The sequence below is a fragment of the Triplophysa rosa genome, linkage group LG18 (assembly GCF_024868665.1).
Source record: "Triplophysa rosa linkage group LG18, Trosa_1v2, whole genome shotgun sequence".
In the NCBI taxonomy this organism is placed as follows: domain Eukaryota; kingdom Metazoa; phylum Chordata; class Actinopteri; order Cypriniformes; family Nemacheilidae; genus Triplophysa; species Triplophysa rosa.
In genome coordinates, this window is record NC_079907.1 from 12962201 (window position 1) to 12988651 (window position 26451).

The 26451-nt window shown below is 42.1% G+C and overlaps 2 protein-coding genes across 5 annotated transcripts; one reads left to right on the forward strand and one right to left on the reverse strand.

The window, feature by feature from the left end:
- si:ch211-141o9.10 (probable endonuclease 4) lies at positions 1 to 6009 on the reverse strand. Of its 3 annotated transcripts, none has more exons than XM_057357959.1 (8): positions 5719 to 6009; positions 3924 to 4118; positions 3641 to 3850; positions 3315 to 3494; positions 3069 to 3200; positions 2866 to 2970; positions 365 to 494; positions 1 to 275 (listed from the first exon to the last, which is right to left on the reverse strand). In XM_057357959.1, exons 2-8 carry the CDS (start codon positions 4096 to 4098, stop codon positions 215 to 217), a joined length of 993 nt encoding a protein of 330 aa, XP_057213942.1. In that variant the 5' UTR covers positions 4099 to 4118; positions 5719 to 6009; the 3' UTR covers positions 1 to 214. The 3 variants fall into 3 exon arrangements, with proteins under 3 accessions (XP_057213942.1, XP_057213941.1, XP_057213943.1); XM_057357958.1 differs by having other exon boundaries at positions 3924 to 4150; XM_057357960.1 differs by lacking the exon at positions 5719 to 6009 and adding an exon at positions 5355 to 5436 and having other exon boundaries at positions 3924 to 4150.
- tnrc6ba (trinucleotide repeat containing adaptor 6Ba) lies at positions 5037 to 26399 on the forward strand. 2 transcript variants are annotated; one of them, XM_057357956.1, is made up of 21 exons: positions 5037 to 5305; positions 6505 to 6592; positions 8369 to 8390; positions 8588 to 8938; positions 9180 to 11963; positions 14824 to 14988; positions 15690 to 15865; positions 15968 to 16039; positions 17797 to 18003; positions 18113 to 18241; positions 18481 to 18609; positions 18714 to 18824; positions 19110 to 19296; positions 19427 to 19588; positions 19688 to 19855; positions 19995 to 20135; positions 20872 to 20964; positions 21076 to 21285; positions 23580 to 23650; positions 23746 to 23885; positions 24033 to 26399. In XM_057357956.1, exons 2-21 carry the CDS (start codon positions 6536 to 6538, stop codon positions 24565 to 24567), a joined length of 5910 nt encoding a protein of 1969 aa, XP_057213939.1. In that variant the 5' UTR covers positions 5037 to 5305; positions 6505 to 6535; the 3' UTR covers positions 24568 to 26399. The 2 variants fall into 2 exon arrangements, with proteins under 2 accessions (XP_057213939.1, XP_057213940.1); XM_057357957.1 differs by having other exon boundaries at positions 18113 to 18232.
- Positions 26400 to 26451: the final 52 nt, after the last annotated feature.

Sequence of the window (26451 nt, forward strand, 5' to 3'; positions counted from 1 at the left end):
GAAATACAAGACAACATCTTTTGTTTTTTAATTATTGTAAAAGCAAAGAAATAATTGTATTGGAATTAGAAAAATTTGAAAAAAAAAGATCTTCTGAAAGCTGACACAAACCAGGGCAATGTTCAAATGTTTATTTAATTTAAACAAAAATAAATGCCTTGGACAATCCAGACAGTTCCCCCACGGATTAGCTTCAGCTGACTCCTTTAATTCTTCACTTTTTTCCACAAAGCGAGTAAAGGAGCTCTATCTGTTCCGCATACTCAAAACCTGGGCTGAGCAGAGAGGGTCAAATAAAAGACATTGTTCATTGTTGCAATTACACCATCATAATTCACAGAACATTTTCCATCCTCAAACTTACCGACCAGGTGTTTCTAAAATCAGAGGGATATTATCCAGTCGAGGCTCATTTACAATTTCTCGGAAAGCAGTAATACCTATTTGGCCACGGCCAATGTCTTCATGCCGGTCCAGATGGCAGCCTAATTTTCCTTTAGAAAAATAACAGAAGAAACAATGTTGATTCAAGTTACTTTGGATTCAGGTTGAGGCCAGTTGAAACATTTGTAGCATAATGTTGAGTCTGTCAAGTCTGTCATGGCTCTGCCTCACTTAGTCAAGATTTTCTTGGTCCTGTGGCAGAGCCATGACAAAGCCTTAGGTTTTATGTGAGAAAACCATGAGTTGTTTGTTTTTACTTCTCATGTGTTTTCTCGTGTCTTGTCATTGGCCCCGTCCCTCTCATCTCATGTATTGCCTTCCTCCCGTGTCTCATGTTCCTCACCTGCCCTGTGTAATTATCCCTCGTTTGTCTTGCCTATTTAATGCCTCATGTTTCATTGTCCTGTGATCGTTCATTGTGTATGGTGGTGTTTTGTTTGCCTTCCCTGTCGTGTGCGTTAGACCATGTTCGCTATGTTGCCTGTGTACCTTGTAAGTATTTATTCGTAGTGTCTCGTTTTTGATTTAGTTCAGTTTTTGCCCTCTCATGGGAAGTATTTTGTTTTGATTTCTTGTTTTGTTGCCGTGTTCTTGTTCTGTTTTTGCACCCCATCATGGGTTTTTGTTTTGCATTCATTAAAGTCTTGTCCTGTTATCCCTTACCTCTGCCTGCGCCTGGGTTCTCTCTCCGTGTGACCGTGACAGAATGAACGAACCCAATCGAACCCAGCAGGCGGCTCCCAAGGATGATCCCGGGAGTGGGGTTCCATTTGGAACTTCTGCTCCACGGTCAAGCGTCCCGGGGGGTCTCGTCCTGGCTGCCGCTGCCCGGGGGGACTCAGTACCCTCTGGCTGGAGCTCCACGGTTCCCGGTTCCCTTGGCGGCGACCGTGGCGAGTGGGGAGGGAAGGACTCGAGGACGACGTCTGGGGGTTCCCCCAATGCTGAACTACCTCCGGTCCCCACGGGTCCGCCAAAGATGGCTGCAGACCCGGCAGTGCGGAAAAGGAGGAAGGAGCGACACAGGGGAACGTACCGTTCTATGCAGCCGGCGCCCAGTCCGGTGCAGCCGGCGTCCAGTCCTGTGTCCAGTCCGGTGCAGCCGGCGTCCCGGCCGGTGATCCAGCCGGCGTCCAGTCCGGTGCAGCCGGTGCCCAGTCCTGTGTCCAGTCCGGTGCAGCCGGCGTCCCGTCCGGTGCAGCCGGCGTCAGCGATTGATGAAACATCGCGTCAAGCGGTCGACCGGCTTCGCGGGCGTCAGCTCTGGCGCGGATCGTTAATATATACAGCGTCGTTGAAGCAACTTGTCAGAGAAAGTCTTCAAGGGCAGCGTAAGCCTGCAGCCGGCTCCAGTCGCGTAAGCTGTCCAGCGACCTTTACCGGACGTCAAGCTGTCCTAGCGGTCAGCCGTAGACCGGACCTTATCGCGCGTAAACCCTTGTAAGTCAGGGTTTCCAAATAGCACAAGCCCAGAGTTAAAGCTTCAGTGGATCAGTGTCGCGACGGCTCAAGCAACGGTCCCCCCCAGGACTTCCCCCACAGAATCCCCCAGGACTCCGCGCCCTCGAGCGCAGCCGGGGATTAAGACTGTTCCCCCCATGAACTCTTTTGTTCCCCCACCCCCTCTCCCATGTTTGTTGTTTTTGTTGTCCCACCCCAGTCCTGTGGTTATTTTGTCTTGCCTGCCTTTGATTTTGTTTTCATTGTTTTGCCTAGTCCTGTCTGTCACCCAGTCGGTCTTGTATTGTCAGTCTACCCCTTGGTGAGCACCTGGAGGTGCTCATTAAAGGGGGGGGGCTTTTGTCATGGCTCTGCTTCATTTAGACATGTTTTTCTTGGTCCTGTGGCAGAGCCATGACAAAGCCTTAGGTTTTATATGAGAAAACTATGAGTTGTTTGTTTTTACTTCTCATGTGTTTTCTCGTGTCTTGTCATTGGCCCCGCCCCTCTCGTCTCATGTATTGCCTTCCTCCCGTGTCTCATGTTCCTCACCTGCCCTGTGTAATTATCCCTCGTTTGTCTTGCCTATTTAATGCCTCATGTTTCATTGTCCTGTGTTCGTTCATTGTGTATGGTGGTGTTTTGTTTGCCTTCCCTGTCGTGTGCCTTAGACCATGTTCGCTATGTTGCCTGTGTACCTTGTAAGTGTTTATTCGTAGTGTCTCGTTTTTGATTTAGTTCAGTTTTTGCCCTCTCATGGGAAGTGTTTTGTTTTGTTGCCTTGTTCTTGTTCTGTTTTTGCACCCCATCGTGGGTTTTTGTTTTGCGTTCATTAAAGTCTTGTCCTGTTATCCCTTACCTCTGCCTTCGCCTGGGTTCTCTCTCCATGTGACCGTGACACAAGTCATTATATAACCAATTACAGCAATATTGATCATGTTATATGTGTGTTTATGTTATTGGTTCAAAGTAAAATAATACCTTTAGAGTCATTTAGATGAACTGCTTTCAAATAATGCAACCCAACCACACGGTCAAATTCATCAAGCATATTCTTCACACCTCCTTCTGGTGAAATGTCATAACCTACAGAGAACAATTTCAAAGTAACATTTTAAAGTAACATCTTCCATTTAGAAACCAAAAATATGTTTCCAATCAGTTACTGGTAATACAAAGGCTACCTGCTGCAAAAGCATGACAAGTGTCCAGACACACTCCAACACGTGTCTTATCTCGCACTCTGTCTATTATGCTTTTCAGTTCACTGAACTGCCCACCAACAGTGCTGCCCTGACAACTCATGTTTTCAAGCACTATAGAAAGAACAAAAGAATGTTTAACACATGCCAGGGTCCAGTTACACACTGAACGCCCACAGCCACAGTTATGCTCAGAAGCATTAAACATCAGGATTGCCTCTAGTTGACCTGTAATGACGGCAGGGGTTTGCTGGTGTGCGTGGTTAATTGCTTGGGCAATTTTCTCCATGCATTTCTCAGGGGTGGAGTCAATAGCAGCACCAGGGTGAAAGTTAAACTGGCTGAGGCCCAGTGCACTACAGCGACTCAGCTCATCCACAAGCATGGCCTGGCTCTTACTGAACACATCTGCAACGCAAAACATCATATTCTTAAATACAAGCAATGTTTACATACAAATAAAGTTGTTTTTAACTGTTTTAAATCAGTAACTTTTTATTATTTCAACATAGCATCATCTCTCTCAGCTTTTACAGTCAGTGCACATACTGTACCTTCTTTGGGAGAACCGCAGTTCATCAAATAAGATCCATGTGGCAGGATCTGTATCGGATCAAATCCATGTAGAGCACAGGCTTCTTGAAATTTAACTGCAGCGGCTGGATCGAGGGCAGGTCTGGTCCAGGAGCGCTGGGAGCCCAGGAAAAGGGCAAATGCATGACCTCCTATGGCTACACTTGCTTCAACTGCTTTCCATATTCCTCCTTAATAATATTTGGATATTTGAAACATGTTCAACAAAAAACACTTCATTCAAAAGTCCGCACGTTCACTCACCTGATATTGAGACGTGAGCTCCTATGTATTTTTTCATCCCCTTTATCTTCCTTTTCAATGGCTTTTCTTCTCTAATGCTGCCACCTGATGGTTCTGCATCAGAACGTTCATGCTCCTTTATTTCAGTTTCATTCTCCACCTTTATTTTCTTTGCTCCTTTTCTTCGTGGGGCCATGTTTTTCTGAGTTAAAGTCCCTGTGAACCGGAACTTTTTTTACTTCTGTATTCTGACACATTTCCGAGTGAAAAGGAATTAAAAGGAGAAAATGAGTGGGCGTGGCTTTAGTTTTTCACAGCGAATTGATTGGATATGTAAAAACAACTGTTGCATTGATTTCAAATGAAACTGGCAGCAGACTGACAATTGAAGGGGAGGAGTTAACAGATGCTCCGGCCAAGCCGTCTAATTTATGTCATTTCAGATGGATAGTCATTTCAGGGCGGAAGTGCATTTTCAGATTTTAACTGAAGATTATGGGGGTACATGAATTTTAAAAAGAGAATGACCCACATTGGTTAGCTATTTACTATAAACGCTGCAATATTTCATGAAAAAAATAAGAATTGTCATTTTTAATTTCACTGGGACTTTAACAATGAATATTTAGTTAGATTTCTTTGTTAAACACCATGTCAAACATGGGGTATGTGGTATGTTGTAGATGAGTGGTTATGAAAGCAGCAATGCCAAACCTATTAAGCCTTAAATATATTCTGTGATGGTGTGCACCTTGAAGATTTTTGTAACTGTAACAAAAGCTTAAATAAAATCATGTTCATATTTTTATACACAATAATAGATGGGTCACTGTATTTGAACAATATACTTGTATGTATATTATCTGGGCGGGTCATTTATGATCTGACATTGCATCTGATGTGGAAATTTAAATAAAATGCATTGAGTTGATACAAAGACTTCATAAATAATTTAAATAATGTATGTTAAATTTGACGTGATAAGATAAGGTTGCACGAAAATGTGTACATTTCAAAGAAATAATTGGATTATAAACAGTATAACTTACGTTTTTGTTACCTCCAATTAATGAGTTATTGGACTTTTAATATTGAAGGTCAAAAATCTGCCTCGACTGCCCCCCTTCCGTCAAATCTGTCCAGACACACATTCATACTGAGCAGTAAAATGGCCGACCGTCAACCAACTGACTTTACAGCGCTTTAAACATAGATTCCGCCTCTTTCAATTACATTATCGTATTTCATATTTAAAAACTAGCATTATAGAAGGAGTGTTTTCATAACTTGCTATTAGATCTTGATGGAGTATTGTATTTCACGTTGCCTCAAAACCCTGAATTTCGCACTTAAGCACTTTAGCTGTAGCTAGAACCCTAGCTGCAGTGTATGTAATTCCTGAGGTAAGTCCTTTATTTTATGGAGCAAATGACGCATATTGTTCTTTCTTACCATTTAACGTTACATCTTGTTGCATTTTATAACTGCATTGGTGTAAAAGCGTTCGCGTGTGAAGCAGATTTTTTTCGTCGACATCTGTTAGCCACACACTAGCTCCGTTGCTAGTTAAATTAGCCAGGCAGCTAGTTTATCTGCTTGTTTGCAACTTTAGCTTTCCGTGTCGCCGACGGTCGATGGCGAAAATATAGTGGTTTGTATTCGACCAGTACCTTGCATATTGACCTACATAATCCCTTGCATTCAGTGGTTAAACCATAAGAGTTTGCCCCATGGTATAAGCGGGAAAGATATCCTCTGGCTCGGTAATATTACATTACCCATATTTGATCAAATGCACGTTTTGACAGTTGCTTACCCTCGGATGTTTTTTGTCGTGATCCCGTGTGTAAACAATCGGTGCCTTCTGGGGGGTAATAATAAATGACCTCAGGTTTAATGTGTATCAGTGTTTTCTTGCTAACAAACTAACGTTAGCTAACCTTAACGTGCATCGGAGTTTGGCAGGACCACTAAAGCACATCAGTTTGCTTGTATGTGGCGAGATTATAGTAGTTGTCGCTAAAACTCAAATTGTCGTCGAATGTTGTGCAATATTTGTTTTTGCATTAATCGTTCGAATATCTAATGCATGGAATATTGCTTTTTGCACCGGAGGAAATGGGCGGGTGAACGGAGCGCCTATCCGAAAGCGCTGCCCTGTCAATTGCAGGCTCACTCACAGTCCGACAGCAAGGACAGTTTCGTTTCTCCGATCACGACGATGATTTTATTACGTTACTGCAATTTTAATCTAATGCTTTTATATCAGCAGTATAAGGCACAACGTGTTAAATGCGCCTAAAGAACATATAGTTGAGCAAGTTACATGTACAAAATACGGTTTGTTATATCACGATTGTATGTTTAGTGCCGCTGTTGTGTCGTGTGTTTGGTAATTTTGCATTTTAGGTAATAAAGCAGCACCTCTCATTCAGATTAAATGTGATACGCAATGAAACAGTAGATAGATTCTCTTTGGCATTGCCTGCATAGGCGGAACTGTTGACTGGAAAGTGCTATTACATTAAGAATAATTCAGTTGGATGTTTTGTTTTTGAATATGCCATTTATAAGTGTTATGGTTTTTGTGTGTCTTTTCTAGAAAGGAGTGTCAGGAAAGGGAACAGCAGTTCATGGAAGACAAGAAAAGGAAAAAGGAAGACAAAAAGAAACGGGAAACCTCACAGAAGGTAAAGGTTATCTGACAAGAGTGAACAACATAAATGTATAAATATGCATACTTTGTGAATTATGTTTATTGGGATCAACATAGATTGCCATTTTGTCATTTGCGATGTCTTTCCTAGTTGTGTCATATCTGTCATGACGGCTAGATGTCATTGGTTAAATAAAACTTAAAGCTGCAATCCGTAGCGTTTGCCTCTCTATTGCCATTTCTATTTGAAACATAAAATTGCAGGTTTCTTTATGTACTTTACGCGAGTTGTTCCTGCAAAATCTGAACGGACCGTTCAAATCATAATCATAATAATTAGCTTACTGTTGTGATTTGGGTTAAGTTAAGAACCAGGGCCCGGTTGCATAAAGCACCTTAAGTGTAATTTTCCCTTAAGTGTGTCCTTAAGTATACCTTAAGTTTTACTTAAGCTATTCTCCTATTGTCTTTGGTAAAGGAAAATCACCCCTTAAGTGTCATGCTTAAGGGAAAAACTTAAGGTGCTTTATGCAACCGGGCCCAGGGCTGGGCGATATATATATCGCGATTCACACAAATTATATATGTCTAAATCGGTGCTGTGTTTAATGCACAACTCTTCCGTGAACTACGGCTCTTTGATCAGTAGGATGTACTGCTCGATCTAAAATCACTACGAGATTGAGTCGTTTATAACGTGCATTTGAAAAAGAAACACTCGTCAAACATCATCCTTATAAATATACTTTATCTAGGGATGCACCGATGTGTAAATTTTGGCCAATAACGATAACCGATAATTCTTTAACATTGGAAGCCGATAACCAATATACTGGCCGATATACAGTATCTAAATATTAATATAAATTCCATAAGACTGAAACAAAAGGCAAAAAGTGGACAATTGCTTTTATTTGAAAACATTGACTGCAGAAAACAAGGTAAACAATAGTACTCTTTTTTCCCTCTGAAAATCAGGTTCCAAGCCTACTTTACACTAGTTAACAATTCTTTAACCCTCAGGTATATTTTTTATTTAATAAACAAATTATAGATGTTCTTCCAGGGCTACCCAGATATATCTTACTAGCCACATGTCTAACGGGTCTCAAGACAGAAAGCGTTCAGACAGCAGTCTGATTCAAACAATATTGCAATATTCAAAAAATAATTTACACATTCATAAATACTGTATTTACATACTGTTCCTACATCAACAATGTCTTGCTAATAGCAGTAAGTTAATGATCACGACAGAAAGACAGTTCTGTACTGTATTTTAACTGTGAACAGCGTGCAGCTGAAGTTAAACCAGAGGAAATGATTTATCAGCTATATATCGGCCGAAATGTTAGGCCGATATATACCGATACCATTAAAAATGACCATTTATCGGCCGATACTGATATGGCCGATAATTTATTGTGCATCCCTAACTTTATCATTTTTTTGAAGAACAGCGATAGAATAAGACCATTGGCATTTCCTGGAACTGGATCGTTCATCTTCTGTGTCCCACATTAGTTTCTGCGCGAGAGTGCCCTCTGGGTTTCGGATGTTGCGGCATTTAACCGTAATTAATTGAGGAAACTGAGCGTAAGAATCGCACGATATATCGCACAGCCCTAGTAAGAGGACATTGATTGTTTACGTACTTGCTGAGTAGCTCATTTTCCTCCATTTTTAACCAAAAAATTAATTACGGATTGCAGCTTTAATCATGAACCAAGCAACATTTTTGTACGTTCAGTCACTTTAATATCAATCAATGGTCAATAATAGTAATACTATTGTCACCTTTTTATTCCAGGTTGTAGAGCAAAAAAATAAAGGTAACTATATTGTTTATAATGCATATTATCATAATGGAGTTTACTGTGGAAGTGTGTAGAGATTTGATTAATTGGTAACACAGACCATGAAATTCACATGTCACTGTGTTCATGTTCGTAATTTATTTGTTCTTTCTTTACCTGAAAACTTTTCTGCAGTTCTGCTCTCATTTGATCCTAAATTTTCCACTACACAGTGCCAGAATTGACCAAGCCTCCATCTGCACAGTCTCCTGCCACCCCCAACTCAGCTTCCCTTAGCCCTGGCCCCGTCCCCTCTTCAACCCCATCCGCTGCCACCCCGGCTGCTGGCGCCCTCCCTCAGGGTGGGAACAATGCTAAGCGGCCGGCGGTGGCCAACGGACAGCCCTCCCCCGGCACCCAGAATTCTCAGCGCTACATGCCTCGTGAAGTGCCCCCTCGATTCCGTTGCCAGCAGGACCATAAAGTGCTACTGAAGAGGGGCCAGCCACCACTGTCCTCCATGCTGCTGGGGGGAGGCAACAGCGGGGGAGATAGCCCAAATGAAACAGTGGCGTCTGCCTCAGGTAATAATCATCAGGGGAAGTATTAGACTGAAGGTCAAACATAAATTTTAAATTGGGAATATGAGATGAGTTAATATGCTATTGAACACTGATTACAGAGCTAACAGTGATATTTCATTATTATTCCAGAATGACGTGTTACTAATGCTCTGTTACTTGTTTGCAAGTTGTTCATATTTTTTTTTGCACTTGAGGGCCTGTTGAAAGGTTCCTGAAGGTTTCTGCTTTATTTTTCTTTTAGATTCAAGCCAGGGCCCTGTGGGTCCAGCTGCTCCCTCACTGCCCCATTCAACATCCTCCTCATCACTCGCTGCTTCTTCTTCAAATTATGCAAATTCCATGTGGGGGGCCAGCTCTGGCAGCCAGCCCCTCTCTCAGGGCAGGGAAAAGGTGATAGTGGACCGGTCAGACCTGGAGGAATGGCCCAGTATTGCTGCTGGAGATGGTTCAAAGTTGGGGGATACAGCAGGTACCGGATGTGCAGATGGTAGCGGGATTCTGAACTGCAGCGCCTCATGGGGTGAGAGGCATCTTCAGCAGCAAGCTAAAGTTGTGGGCGGAGGGAATGGAAGCAGGAAAGGAGTCAATTCCGGCAGCCCCTCCCCACCCACATCCTCCAGTTCACCCAATGAATGTATGCAGTCTGGTAGTGTTTGGGCTTCATCCTCCCATGAACTCGTAGGGGGAAATGCAGTAGCAGCAGGCTCATTGCCCCCCATATCCAAAGCTGCCCCTCTTGCAGGGAACTCTGATGGGTCCCTTGGTGTCAGCTGTGGGATTCCAGGTGCCAATTTTACTCCTAATGCCAATCCCTCTGCTTGGCCAGCCCTGGTACAGGATGGGGCTGGGGCAGTTGCAACAGAGGGAGGCTCCTCTTCCCTCCAAAGCTCATCTTTGTCTGCCAGCAACCCTCTTTCTGTGAATCAAGCCTCTCATCAGCACCAACTTCACCAAATGCAATCCAGAGACAGAGAGCCATCTTGTGGAGAGTGGGGTGGCACAGCACTGGAACCAGGAGCAGGACCAAAAAACACAGGAGTGGCAGAAGGGGCTGATATGGACTCTGGAAGCACAGGTGGAGGGGATGGCTCTGCTTCCTCAACCTCCTCCACCGGCTCATCATTGTGGAGAGCTCAGCCTTTCCCTGCAAACTCCAAAACGGGTGCCTCAAGGACTGAATCTTGGGAGGATGGAGCAGGGGAAAGCTCCGTATCTGCTGAAGGGGGAAATGCGTGGGGTGTCACTGGCCAGGATGAACGGAGCAACTTGACTGGGGCAAGTGCATGGGGAACAGGCAGTGGGAGTCAGACCTCCGGGGTATCTCAGGGAGCATGGGGAGGGGACCACACATTGGTTGGGGACTGGGGGGCTTCGAGTGGAGTTGGAGGTGTCAGTAATCAAGGTAGGAAAGCTGCATCAAGCAGTAACAGCAGCAGCAGTGGTGGCAGTGTTGGCAACCCGACAACTTCCTCCTCCACACCTTCAACTATGACAAGGGCTTGGGACAATCAGAAAGAAGTTGGAGATGTAGGAGCCGGTGACTCAAGTGAGTGGGGAGGCCAGGGTAGCAGAGGTGGAGGAGAGACCTCATCCTCCAGTGGTGGAGGAAACTCTAGAAGTGGTAATCAGCGCCACCACTGCTCTCATCAGCCTCCCAACCCTGAAGTGGCCTTACAGAATCTGCTTAGCCGGTCTGACCTGGATCCCAGAGTGCTGTCCAACTCTGGCTGGGGTCAGACCCAAATCCGTCAGAATGTGGCATGGGATATGGAGACAGGAGGACCTGCAGCAGCACCAGGAGTGGCCAATTCCTGTTCTGCAATGAATGCACCTGGCCACACTCAATCATACTCTGGTTCGCCTGGTCCATCTACTACTACTGATCCATCACCTTCTTCTCTTCTCCAAGGTGCACCTTTGAATGCCAACTTGAACTCAAACTCCATCCATGGACCACCAGCTGTCTCAACTGGTGAAGTGTGGGACAACAGCAGTAGCAGCTCTTTGCACACCCGAGGCCCTCCACCTTATGGCGTCAATACCCAAAACCCTGGCGTCTTACAGTCAGGAGGTGGAGGCGGTAATTCACCTGGTGGGCAGAGCAAGCCATCTGGGGGCTGGGGAGGGTCAGAAGGCCATGGGAAAGGTTGGGACAGCGATGGACATGAGTGGCGAGAGCACAGAGCAGGGAGTGTGTCTGGCGGGTGGGGAGATTTTCAAACACACTGTACTCCAGCAAGTGGTTGGGGAGACAGTCAGGAGAAGAAAGGAACAGGGGGTAGGAAAGAAATAGGAAGGGGAGATGCAGGCAATTGGGGACAGAGAAAAAGTAGTGACTGGGGAGAGAATGAGCCCAAATCAGGCAGTGGTGGTTGGGGGGATGGGAAGGGTAGTGGAGGTACTAGCGGGGACCCAGATGTGGGTACATGGGGTAATTGGGATGAGGGAGCTCCTAGAGGGGCATGGGGAGCAGGAGGTTCAAGGGTGGGTGGAGACATGGGTAGCAAATCTCAACAAGGCTGGGGTGGGAAAATGCACCCTTCGCAAATGCCAAACAGCCAATCGGCCTCACAGAAAGGCCCGGCACAGCAGCAGCAACAACAATCACAGCCCCAGCAGTGTCAGTCAATGGACACAGGGGCCATGCAAGGGGGTTGGGGAAGACGAGGGGCTCCTTCAGCCCAGACCCAAAGTTCAGGGTGGACTTCAGGGCCCATACAGCAACTTTCAAGTGGTCCTGGCGATAGCTCGGAGTCCAGTGGTTGGGAGGAGCCTTCTCCGCAGTCCATTAGCAGGAAGATGGAGATAGATGATGGAACATCTGCTTGGGGTGATCCTAGCAACTACAACCACAAAAGTGTCAACTTGTGGGACAAGAATAACACCCCATCCGGCCAGGCACAATCAGCGTCCCCTCAGCAGGGGACCCCATCTCTGCAACAGCAGCCGCCTGGAAGAATACCAACAGGCCTTGGGAATAGAGACTTAAATCTTACACATTCATCCAGCAAGGGGCCAGGAATAGGTAAGATGCTTCTAAGTAATACATTAGTAAGGAATTCACGTAATGGGTGTTTTTAATGAGAAATCGCATATGAACTCTTCATTTACAAAACATCCAAAACAAGACATGGGCCAGGTTTGTGCATGTGGTTGTATGGATGTACTCGTTGGCAGAAGTTGTTCGGCCGAGGGTAGCGGGAGAACCACTTTCAGTGTTTAAATCGAAACGTAAAGTGATAGTTCACCCAAAAATGAAAATTCTGTCATCATTTTCTCACCCTCGTATTGTTCCAAACCTGTATAAATTTCTTTGTTTCGCTAAACACACAGGAAGATATTTATATCAAGCAGATATTATCTCAAGAGTCAATGGGGAACGAGATCTGACATTTTTCAAAATATCTTCCTATCAAATGTATTTGTCCATTTTTTGGCAATTTTTTGTTTTGTTTGCAGAGTATTTGGTACACTCAATCAAATAGCAACCAGTGTAGAGTGAGAGTCGCGCACATGCCTAATGTGTAGAACTCAATACTTGTTTTGTTTCTTTATTTGGGACATTAAAAGGGCTAATGTGTGTTTTCTATTTAAGATTTAAAATATCAAAATAAAAGATTATATTTTTAAAACTCAATGTGCGGCTTTTGTACTTTTGAAAGTACATATTAAACAAATATCCTGATTTGAGTTTGTTTCGTTAAAATGAGCAAAAAAAATAATTGAAGTTTTTGCTTTTTATCTGATTCATCAAAACAATAATTGCCTGATTAATCGATTAGTTGCGATGAATTATTGTCTGATTAACCGATTAGTTGTGATTAATAAGTAATCGCAATAGGCGCAGTGCTAAAACATAATGATTGTGTGTTTTTGTGTGGAACGCCTGTAGCATGAAATTACATCAAGCTTTTGTAGCATTGACAATGGACCTTTATCACATTTCCTGTATCCGGTAAGCGAAGCAGTACGTCACTTTTTCCCGGTAGCAACACAGTTAAAATCAATGGCTGAATCCGCCAACCAGCGGTGTTACTGCAGCACCAGGCTGCTTCAAAGCTGAACATCGACCTCCTTACCTCAGTTTTCTCAATTTCTTGACACAAAATAACGGGTGAGATTGATACTGTGAAATGAAGTGCCTTTCTTTTTTCAAATAACATGCAGAAGTACGTTTGTGTGCAGTATGCGCTTCGAAACTGAGGATGTTTATCTCTTTAACTTGCTGAAATGTTCCTATTAGGGCTGCAACGACGTGTCGTCGTGAGCGTGAAATGCGTCGACGTGTCGTATTATTTACGTTTATCTGCTGTAATAGCAGTTTCTGTTTCCGGGAGTGTGTAAGTGAATCAGCAGAATAAGAGAAAGTATAATACACTCGACAAACAGCGATTGAGAGCCTCGGACGCAGTAAGTTAGTGGACGAAGGAATTCCCCCTAACGTTAAGTTACCCCCGGAATGGAATCATCACAGCATGGACACGCAATCACAAACGGACGGAGAGAGGGCACGTAGATGTAGCCTTTCATAATAAACTACTTTATTTTAACAGTATGCTTTACATGAATGATTTACATTAACGCTATTGTACTAGTGTAAATTAGTGTATGTGAACCTTTGCAGATTGTGACCCTTAAATTACTCTTAAGCTTCAAAAAGGACTAACTATCATGAAACCACCAATGCACTTTTTATGTCATTTGATAGGTTTATGCGAGGAATAAACCAATATAGCATAATTAAGAAACTCTGACCTCCGCTGGTGCTGTCTGTCAATCTCCAGTCAGCATGCGTGTGTACGTTGACGGTCTAGTTTTAATGTAAACACGGATTAAAATGTTACAACAACAATATTTATTTATAAGATGTAGTGGAGTAAAAAGTATGATTTGCTTTATAATGTAAGAAAATACTAGAACTTATTGTTTATTTGCAAAGTTTGCCAAGGGATTAATAAAGTAATCCAAAAAATCTTTATTAAATTAATAAAATAATAATCGTTAGATTAGTCGACGAATCGAAAAAAATAATCGCTAGATTAGTCGACAATTAAAATAATCATTAGTTGCAGCCCTAGGTCCTATAAATATATTTCCCATCCAAATGCACATTCTGAATAATAAATTAATTTATTTCCTAACCTACTACAGTTCTGTTTTCTCTTACTAGTCCAATTTCATTTGAGACTAATATGACCGATAAACACCCATTAAGGAAAATACACATGGTTTTATTATAGTGAAAGTGTAGTGTACTATTGTAGTAAAACCATGGGTATTGTATAGAGCTTGGTCATTTTTCGTAAGAGCAGTATTGCTTACATGCGTTGTTAGTCCTTAAAATAGCTGAATGCATGGTAACTGCCTAAAAGAAACGTAATGATATTAAACAATTAATTAAACGAGATGACAGCTCGACTACATTTAATATTAATTCATTTTGGTGTATTTGTGAATTACATGCAGTAAAATGACTGTCAATGAAAACTCACACTACAAATAAATGCACATTCTAATCTTATTCATCACACTACAGCACATTGATCACTAATTTGAAGCACTAACTGACACAGTGTGATGAAATAATCACATATGTTTACCACTGCTTTCACAGATCGGCTTTGCTGGATTAAAACTTCAAATTCGGTTGAGTTTGTACAAATCTTTTCACAGTAATCATCAGAATATCTTTTCTCTTGTCTCTGAAAATGTCTGGAGTTTGAAATCATTTTGCGGACATTCATTATAAGAGGCTTTTAGTCAAATAGGCGATTGCAGCCTATTGTAATAAACGTAACTGGAAAAATGCTTCGACGAGCACTTCCGGTGTTCAATTCCTCTGTGATGAAGTTGATAAGTGAAAATTTGTTTTCTTAATCTCTTAGCTCCTGCTGGATGGGGTAGTAGTGGCTCTCCTTCTAGTCCATGTGTGGACAATGGTACTACAGCTTGGAGCAAGACCACAGAGGCACCCACCAGTTGGGGCGATCCTGATGACACTGGCAAGGCATCAGGTTGGAGAGACTCCTCCCCCAATCCAGTGAAGTCTGGTGAGCCCTCTAGATAATTTTGGTGCAAGTTTTTTTTTATCTTGCTGTTCTGCATATTAGGGATATGAAGAGACACTTATACCACGACATGAGACTGAGTTCACGAGAACGAGAACGAGACCAGATTTTTAGATTTTTTTTAAAGAAATCCTCAATGATGATGATGAAATAGGGGGAAAAAGTTTTTTATTCACCTTAAAAACACAAAATGCAAAAAATGCAGACGTTATAAAATCATCTTGTAATTTATGAAACAAATGAAACTTCTATTTTAATAAATTATATTATGCAGTAATAAACAATATGTAAACACTGCAAATGTGACATGTTTTGTCACAAACTCAACTGACAGGCATTAATTGCACAAAAATGATGCTTTGTTTTCTTAACAGGTGCAGCTTTTAGTAAAGATCTGTGGTTGTTTTCTCCATATGCTTTTGCATAGTGCTCGAGTTAGCAGAGGTGGCAATCATATCACACTGTCAATCCTCCTTCCTCCACTGACTGAACCCTCATAGCCTTCAGAGAAAAAGTTAAAACTACATAAACACGTCATGTTTTATGCTCACATTGCAGATATGTAAGAGATAGATGATCCGTTGAATATGGTGATATTTGTATAAAAAACTTTATTAGCCACCTGTGTCCAAACAAAGAATATAAATTCAGAAACTTTGAAGAAAGAATTTTGTATTTTACAGGTTCAAAGTCTATGCAAGAAGGTTGGGGTGAAGGAGAAGGTTCAGTCAGTGCTTCACCACATCACTCCAGCTGGGAGGAGGATGATGAGAGTGGGGTTATGTGGAACAGCACTGGTTCCCAAGGCAGCAGCTCTTCCTATAACTCGGGAGGCTGGGGACCCAAGAAGGGCAACAAGGTATGTCGGTGACATCTGAAAGCTGTTGAACTGCGTTTGTTGGAATCAGATGTTCCATAAGATTCTGTTTTGTGTAAAATCCGTAATTCTGATGTTATTTAGGGCTCCATGAAGGGTTCAGGAGACTCTTGGATGAATCCAGTGACAAGACAGTTCTCAAACATGGGGATTCTGGTAAGAACTGATTGAAACGCACAGTATCTATCATGAAAGTTTATCTAAAGAGAGTTGTGAGCTGGACTACTTCATGACACTTACATAAGTGTATTAAAGAAATATGTCAAAATACATACAAAGTACAAAGCTTAATGCGTCTCAAACAAGTTGAGACGTTTATGTTGAGCAAAGTTGACATTGTTTTTTGTTGCTAAGAAACATCACAGCATGCCACATTTATTGTAGAACTGTGCAGTCTGCTGTGTGTGTTTATATATCTTATAAGAGCTGCCAATGTGACTCATCTGATTGGAATTTGTGGTCTGAAATATCTGTTTTAGACTGTTAAATGTACTGCTTCAAGTCTTGAAGTTGAATGAAATTAAATTGAATAAAAGTACTCATTTGTTCAAGTTTGTGGTTATACCGTCCACCCCTACATCAGATAATAGGCTTCAGGGAGCATTCAAAAGCATATAGTAAACAGGGCTCTAGACTGCGACTAAATGGTCGCATTTTGCGACTATTTTTCCTGCCAGTGCGACAAGTTTTTCTTAATGGTCGCACCGGTACGACTGCCAAACTGATCAATATATCATTTTTGCGTAATATAAATTTAATGCGCAGAAATGTTATATTACGCAAACGGCGCATTCAGTCACTCATTTTCGTCTCCCCTCCTTCAACCATTCACTTATCTATCAGTGCCCCCGCCCCCAAAGACGTAATTCGCGGTTAAGAGCCGAAGGACCAAAAGAGCAGACGAGTGAAGTGCTCAATCTTGCAACTGAAATAAATATGCAGAACACAAGAATTTCCCCGGCTAAGGTACAAAACAGCAGAGACGAAATGTGTTGCAAGTATTGTATGCATGTGAAGCTAATGCAGGAAACATGCGTTTAAACTTTATGCACTAAACTATTGTATAAAGCTCTCTAACAATACTGAAAAGCATACAAAACATTATACAACACGCTACATACTATTTATTTGTGAGTCGCTATTGATAAAAGCCAAACGAGTATCAATGCAGCTTTCATGAAGAATAATCACTAAAAGCCTTCAGGTCTCGCGGGTTGTTTGAGATGCGTGCGCCCAGAGAGTCAGAGCACAAAATACTAAACGGAGTTCTCTTTCACGCCGCCTTACTCTGAAATGGACATATAAACACAAAGTAATGTCAAAATTCCCATATTAACAAGAAACCTTGTAATGGTATTCAGTTTCGTGACCAAACAGTTGGGAAACAAAGCGTGTGGTCCAGTATATTGCGCGAGCTGTTAAAGGGGCAGCAGCAGCAGCAGCATAATAAAGATCTCGGTTTATAATGTTCATCAAACAACAACGGACGGGCCCAAAAACACTGATATTAAAGGAATTTTGTTCTCTTAATAGGAGTTGTTCACAACAAATAAAGGAAGAAAGTAGCTTTAAGAAAGATGTGCTTTAAATATGGGATAGTGTTGAAAGAGAGTGTACATATACAATAAAAATAATTCAATCATAAACAATGATTTGTATTAATTTCTAATTGATTTATTAATGTATTAAATACATTTTAATGAAGTTTTAGTGATTCTTTTTATCTAACCCCACGACTCTGGTGCTATCAAATTAAGAGCTGGTGCCACCAACTGAATAACTTGGTAGCACCAGTGCCACCTCTCTCAAGTGTTAGTCTAGAGCCCTGAGTAAATTTCTTAAACCGATTTCAGTTTCACTTTAAATATATGTTTGGATGTCTGAGGTTTATTAAAATCATGAATTGCTAACAGGGAGAGGATCCCAGCGGTCGTTCCTTGGATCTGGCCCCCGGTCCACCGCAGGATAAAAAGATGGAAGGAGAGAAGCGTGGCATGGGCTTGAACGAGTACAACGGAGACATGCGTAAAGGAGGACGTGGAGGGGGCGCAGGAGCAGTCTTCCGTCCGCCTGGTTCCAAAGAGGTGGGAGCTTGTGAACCCGGGCCTTACTATGACAAGGTAGTTGCATCTTTTACATCTTAAAGTAATTGAAATGACGTTTGCATGTGTAATGCTACATATCGGCAGGTTTTTCAACTGATTACTAATTTAGTGTCTTTTATTTCAGGCGGGTGATCAGTTGTTTGGTAGCGGAGGTGGGATGGCACAGTCCAGGCACCAACCAGGGGTGCTGCCCATTAACCCATCAGTACGAGCGCAAGTGCCTCATCAGTTCCTGTCACCACAGGTACAAAATGTAGGTTACTGTGAAAATTCCTTATTTTTTTGATAATCTGGATTGTATTGAATATTTGATTAAAATCTCTGTTTACCTATTAGAGCTAAAATGGCAATAAATATAGTCAATCAAATTGACTAGAATGAAAGTGTGCAACACTGCCCACAATAAGATCAGGGTCATTTTTTGTAAAAAAAGAAAAAAAGAAATCCTGTTTAATGTTGATAATAGGATTGATTTTCTTTTTGTTGTTTCAGGTGCCAGGCCCTGTGCTAAAGCCTCCTCCCAGTGGAGGTGTGGGGGGAGGCATCTTTCCTCCCCAGCTTTCGCCGCAGCACATTGCCATGCTCAGCAGCATCTACCCCCCTCACATTCAGTTCCAGCTGGTGAGTTTCAGCCCAGTACTTCATCTCTAAAGTACAGACTCATCCACTGCGTTCGTTTCTGACGTCTGTTTGCTTCTGACCCTGTGACTCGTGTGATCTTGCAGGCCTGTCAGCTGCTACTGCAACCGCAGCAGCAACAACAACAACAGCAGCAGCTCCTGCAGAACCAACGCAAGTTCCCGCCAAATATACGCCAACAGACAGACCCCCAACAGGTGTTAAAAATCCATGATGATTGAAAATGCTCATTTGCATTTTGTGATGATAGAGCGCAAGATAGAATTGATCTCTTCAGGACTCACTGCAGTTTGCAGTGTTATAGCAGTGTTATATTTTGTTCAGATTAAGAGGTATTTGTGTAGATGCAATAAAGGAGTCTGTATTTGATGCAGAAAAAAGAGCAAGTTGGTTGTCATCTGTTATTGTGGAAATGAGGCCTGGGAGCTCCTGGTAAATTTTTGCTGTTGTGTCGAACCTGACCTGATGTTTTGTTACTCCAGCTTGCCAGAATTATGGCTGTTCTTCAGCAGCAGAGACAACAGCAGGGGGGAAGCGCAGTGGGCAGCTCCAAACTCTCTCCTTCTCACCTCGGGGGCCCAAAGATGCCCATGTCGGACCCCCTGACACACCCCGGCTTGGCAGGCTCTGTAGCAGACCTGCATCAGAAAACACAAAGCACTTATTCTGGTGAGTCTCTTTTATGTAACATACCACAGATGTTACATTAGAAATTCCTGTAGCTTAACTGTCATATAAACAAAATGACTAGCAGCGCATTCAATATATTACTCATTTGGTCCCGTTTTGCATCCTGAAGGGTTTGGACCTGGTGTGAGCCTCTCTGGTCTTGAACTTGGTCCCATGGTTAGTGGCCCTGCTGGGCTTAAGGACACTGGAGGCCAACAGTCTCGTTTTAAAAGGATGATGGAAGGTCACTCGCAGGCCCCCTCCCCTCCTGATAGCACTCTTCATAAAAATGGTGAGAGGCCTTTCTTATTCAAAGACGGCATCTTTAAATGTGTCATACAAGATTGACAGTCTCTGCGATTAACTGGTTTTGTGCTTGTATGTCACATAGGTCCCATTGCTGCTCCTCTCAAAATGAGTGGTAGTTCCCCATATTCCCAGTATGAGCTGCTGGGAGGTGAGGGTTTGGGCGTGCCTTCGCAAGGGCCTTCAGATCACTGGCACAGAAGTCCTGGGAACAAAATGGGCACCAAGACTGGCACGTCCAGCTGGCCTCCAGGTAAACAGGCATTTTTAGATGCATTGTTTGTACACTGCATTGTAAAGTCAGACTGTCATAAGAAGACTATATATTTTGCTTTTCATCTTTACGATGTAATACATTCATGATGCACTTACATCTGCTCTTTTTATTTCAGAGTTTCAACCAGGAGTGCCTTGGAAAGGAATTCCGAGTGTGGACCCTGAATCTGATCCCTACATGACTCCTGGAAGTATGCTGAGCTCATCTATGTCAAGCCTCAATGACACAGAGCACCAACTGCTAAGAGACAACACCGGTAAAGACTCCCTACAGTCACTACGAGGACACTCTTTTTCCAAAATGTAAAAAATTGTAATAAAAAGCCACTATAATAAAAAATGAACAAATCCTGTACAACACAGAAAAAAATTACAAGCATTTAGGAAATGTTTTTGAAGTCTGCATGAAACCATAATTGGAATAGTGTTTTTTTTTAGAATCGTGACATGTATATAAATGTAGATTCTTGAATGAGGGAAAAAAGTAGGGTGGGGCTCGATTTCCACCTTTCCGAATTGATTGGATTGTTGGAAGCATGGCCATTTGGCAGTTAGTATAGTCCCGCCCTCAGGCTGAGACGTGCGTCACGCAGAGATGTTGTTTGGAGAGGAGGGAAAGTTTCTGATTTTAATTATTGATTTATTTAATTAAGGATGAATTACAAAAAAGTAACAACCCACACAAATAATTCATATATATATATATATATATATATACTGTATATATACAGTATATATATATTGCAAACAAGTCAATAAGCAGTTTATATAATAAACACTGCAATATTATTGTAAAAATAAGAATTGTTCATTTTGATTCCATGCCAAATGTAATCAATCTTTAGACAGATGAAAATGATGGTAACCGTGATTTCTTGTTTCAGTTTCCAGTATACACACACACAGCACTCTTAAGCTTTGAATTTTGGAAGTAATTTACATGTTCATGTAAATACTCACAAATAAGTCTCATGTTTTGCATTTCTGGAACAGAATCTAATCCCACCCTCAACACCTTGCTGCCTTCACCTGGTGCCTGGCCCTACAGTGCCTCAGAGAGCCCCCTCAACAATGCACACAACCAAGGTACACAAGCACTTTTTAGTCTATTTCTAATGTTCACAATTTCCCTTTTGATTTGAAGAAACACGTGTAATACTTGAAGCATCTGTCCTCAATTAAGTTTGTGTTCCACAGCTAAGGACTACAAGCCCAGCTGGCCACCTGAGCCCATAGGACACAACAAGCCTTGGAAGACCAATCGCAACAGCTCTCATCTGCCACGCCCACCTCCTGGACTGACCCATCAGAAACAACCCTCCGCGTCTCCCTGGGCGGCAGGAGGCCCACGATTTGGTAGAGGCTGGGGAGGCTCTGGAGCCAGCCAGGAAAGCAGATTTGGGCCTGGTAATCGAATACCTTAAAAACAACAAGGGTCATTCTATAATTGCGGGAATCACATGTCTGGGATATATTTTTCAAGTACTGTCAAAAGTAATAAGCAAAATAAATAAAAAGTAAATCACATTAGCTAGCAAGTATGTCTAGCTATTTTTGGTTACTAGATGAACCGTTTCTTGGCTAACCGTAAATGCGACAGTTACACGACCCATTTAACAAATTGTTTATTTAATACAATTATTATCAAATAAAATATTCATATAAATTAATATAATTTATTATCAGCCATTAGCCAGACCGTTCAACAAAAACAAGCCGGTGGTTAGCCTCGGGCCAGGCGCTTGCGTCCAATGAAACATTCTAATCGCCTCTTTACACAGCAAAGGCTGCACAGAAACCGAATCTGAAGCGGCATAAAACCACGAAAATGTGTATTTACACTGACCGTTAAAGCGGCTCTACACAGGAATTAAAATTATGCAAAATAATGCTGAACATAACCACAAAAGCACAGTTCTAACAATATGCAAATAAAATAATGTCTTAAAATTTAAACTTTAAATTAAAAGATATAAACTCCCCAAAAAATACTGACACTAATATTAACAATGCATACATTGGATAAAAGCAATATTAGGCTATAAATGCAACATTTTTAATGAATTTCCTAGCTAACAAACACTCCATATAAATGTGTTATTAGCGCGCCTCACTGCATATTGAAAGACGCCAAAAGTTGTTTTAAAGAGCCTGAAAGTCACTGTTGACCAGGTAAATGAACAGTTCCGGTGTTACTGCAAATGTAAGCAGAACGTTGTCGTGTATGAAATATTGTCCTCAATGAGATGCGTTTGGAAATATAACGACAAAATCCTGCATTTCAATCCTAGCCCGATGAGGCCCAAATCATTTACGCTCCTAGGGCCGGGCATCTGTGCTCAAGCGCTACTGTCCCCACTCCTACTGTCCTCACTTTACGATCTGGACCGAAGCACATACATTATTATGATGCGACTGTTTTGAGGTAAGAGAAGCACACACTCTCTCATCACAATAGAGTAATGTTAAGTTTGTGATTTATTATGTGTTCGACTTCATGCGCGTGACGTGTTGCGCAGACCCATCCGCTTAAGTAACACGGGAGGCTATTCAAATAACTCCTGTGGTGCGCAGCACTGCATAATGTCCGACAAACCTAATATTTGAAGCAGTTACACGCGGTAACACAGGTCTGCATGTGATCGTGTCACGCGTATCGGAAGGATTTTTCCTTACGAAGGAGAGGAGCTAAAGGAGGAATTTAAACAATTCATGTCCAAATAAAAAAAATCACAAACAATCATACTCCAAACATTTTTCTTAATTAACTTTAAAACGTTAAAATAAATCAATTTAATTTGCCATTAAAAAATAATCTAAACTATTTTAATGGCTGAAAACAGTCTCACAATTTACATCAATGCTTTCATTTACATTTACGCATTTGGCAGATGCTTTTATCCAAAGTGACTTAAATTGCATCATACTATATTGATTCTGAGTATATGCAATCCCTGGGATCAAACCCATGACTGACATTGTCAGCGCTATATTCACTGAGCTACAGGAATCATGCATTCAAAATGTGCCACAGTCTGCCTGAGTAAACAGCCGCAGCATGAACAAAAACACTCCAAACATTTGTCCCCAATAAATAATTTTATGAAGAAATGAAACCAAAAATGTATGTTTGAATTATTTAAAAAATCTGCGTTGTTATTATTATCCTAAAACATGTCGCTGTGTGTTTTTGGCTTCATCTTCACTCTCTTGCTTTCTGCTGAAATGGCAATGAATGGCGTAGTTTAGAGCGGCTTTAATGCGCCTTCATTTACACTTAACCTGAGCCGCATCAGAATCGCCTTTCATACTAGGGTCTGAGGAGGGTCAGAGCCGGCATATTTTAGATCGGCTTTCATGCGGCGTTGCGTCTTTACACAGAAATTTAATCCGCCACAGAGACGCCTTAACTCGCCTGTGTAAAGACGCCTTAATATAATGAAAAAAAATCCCAAACCAGGTAACCCTTTGGTTGGCTAATAGAATAAGTATTTGAAAACTTGACATTTCCAAAAGCCAAATGTACCTTAAATTAAATGACTTGAAAGTATACTGTTGTAAAACAAAAAAAGTGGTCAGCTATCAAACATCACAAGTTTGACCTTTTTAAACATTATGTTTAGAGGTTGTCTAGAGACAAATTATCAGTGCATTTGAACAGGATCAAAGCATGATACATTTTCTCTTAATCTGTGTTTCAGGATCTGCATGGAGTGATGGAGGAGCCTCTAGGGGGAGCTGCTGGCTAGTGCTAAGTAATCTTACCCCTCAGGTATGCGTGCTCTGTGATGTTTAGAGAAAAGAATACATTCTTTAATAATTTCACAATATTTTCTCAAATGTATTTGTTTCTTGTTAACTCTCTAGATTGATGGCTCCACCTTGCGGACTATATGTATGCAGCACGGACCGTTGTTGACCTTTCACCTTGGTCTGACCCAAGGTAGTGCTCTGATTCGCTACAGTACTCGCCAAGAAGCAGCCAAAGCCCAGAGCGCACTTCACATGTAAGTGTTTACGAATCCTTGACCCAGAACCATTTCAAATCTTCTGCTACAACATGACGCTAGCATTCTCAAGGTCATGGGTCAATTTCCAGGGAACACATGTGTCTAATAAAACATAAAGCGTCATTTTTTTCTTTTTCTTACCAGGTGTGTTTTGGGCAATACCACAATCCTGGCGGAGTTTGTAAGCGAAGAGGAAGTCGCTCGTTATTTTGCACATTCCCAGGCTGCAGCAGCTGGAAGCAACAGCGGAGCCGGTGCAGCTATTTCCGGGCCAGCGGTTATGGCCGGGTCATCTGGGGCTGGCGCAGTGGGTACCATCAGCGCTGGGAGTGGCGAGAGAGAACGAGCTGGAAGTTCAACAGCAGGAAGTAACAACAGTGGCGGGACTGGGCCCTCTACCTGGCAGAGTTTGGACGGTACGGGCAGCTTCCCTGACCCAGCATCTGCCCAGGGAGCGGGCTTAAGCATTTTCGCCCCGTGGAGCAGCAATAGCGTGGGCGGCAATGCGGGGGGCGTCGATCCCGGCAGAGCCGGCTTGTGGGGAGGGGGTATACAAACCGCAGGGTATACAAACAACAGTCTGTGGGGGTCGCCAGCCATGGAAGATCGGCACCAGATGAGCAGCCCTGCAGCACTGTTGCCTGGAGACCTGCTGGGAGGAGGAGCAGACTCTATCTGACTGATGCAGACACTTACAGAAAATCGACATACAGCAACGCACACATACCTAACAGATATATAAACGTAAAAATTATCTACTATATTATCTCGAACACACGCAGGAACATTCATCACAATACAGGCAGTTTACGTGCATACCGTATATGCCCTCAGTCACCGGACGGGTGTAGAATGCATAAATGTACGGCCAAGTATTTAGTATACATTTGTAACGCCTCTGTAGACGAGATTCAAAGATAAGCACTCGAACAGCAGATAAACACTTAATCTCGCAAGTGCTGAGAAGCAGATCTGCAGTACGAAACCTAGCAAAATGCATTAAGATAAAATGATAGACAACACCGGTTACAAATGTACACGCACTGTTTAAAGCCCACTTTTACCCTAGCAGTGTTCCAGACTCTGTTCCCCAAAATCCAAGCTCCATAACAAAGCCCACCGCCGGGAACATGGAGGAGCAGCGTGTGGAATACAGAGTTTTACACGAGTAAGGCAGTACAGATAGCAACCGATATGCACACACACACGGACACATCCCATTTCTTACTCTTAAATGAAGACTTCAACAGCAAGACTTGAACGGGACGGCAAACAGTTGGACTTAAATACTGACTCAACTGGAAGAATCCTAAACCTTGAGGTCATAGTGATCACACTCGCATACTGAGACGCTCTCACTCAGGTGTGCACTGTAAAGGAGAAACCAGACACACAAAAAACAAGGACAAAAATATGCATCGTACAATGTTGTTACAGCTCCATTTTCATGCAGATTACTCGAAACACTGTTCTGATGTCTGACAAACTGTATCTTGTCTTTCGTTTTAAATGATGGTGAAATCCAGATTTGTTTTTTTCCGAACGCTGACCTCGTTTTATTCTTAATCAAGTATGTTGTCGAAACGACGATCACTTGGATGTTACTTAGCTGTACAAGGTGCCCTTTCTGCCTGTGCGTGCATGAGCGAAGTCCCCCGGTGGAGGCGGTGACGTTCAGAGTGTTTGCGAGGCATCGATGAATGTGTGGCGGCCAGAGATTAACAAGCATTGTGAATTTACAAAGATCAGCGCTGGATGAGGGAGGCGAGCAGATGTATGAGTGACGGCTTATTTCAGGTGTTTGATGTCTATGTGTGCATGATGAGTATGCAGGCGTGGCTGTGTGTGCGCGTGTGTGATTGTAGACGGCAAGTTCAAGAACATTGGCACTAATTAATATTTCTTAAGTTGTGGTTTTAGCAGCCTTTTTTGTTTTATATATTGTCTGAATTGCAATAATAATAAAGAAAAAAGATTTTTTAGAAGATGCAACCAACTGAAGGCATTCGTACAGAAACATGAAACATGCCAAACCTTATTGTACCAAGCCGAGCTGGATGGGTGTTTTAGCGACACTTAAAAAGTTACCAATTGTTTATTTTTGTTGTTGTGTATCATTATAAATTAAGGCGGGCTTTATCACTCGTGTTCAGGTTTTTGTTTCTGATTTTACGAAAGAAATTAATTTAAAAAAAGAACAAGACAATTAATAAAGGTTGAATTTAATTTTTGTTGTCAGTTGTGTGCAGTTTTCATTTATTCTTTATTTAATGTTACGTTAAAGAGAACTTTCATGGATCATTCACACAGCTACCTTTAACTTTACTGTGACATTACAGGCTTGCTGGACTATTGTTATTTATAACCTTTAAAGATCTTTTTGCTGATAAGGCCTTGTTAAAGTATCATTAATGTAGCTGTTATGCACTGCTAATTTTCGGCTGGATGAGAAAACGGAAATTCTGCTCATAGGTTTACATTCCTTGTGCCATTTTGTTATTAAAGAAATCATAAAAATTGTGTTTTGTACTTTTATGTAGTACTACCTTGATAAATCCGTTTG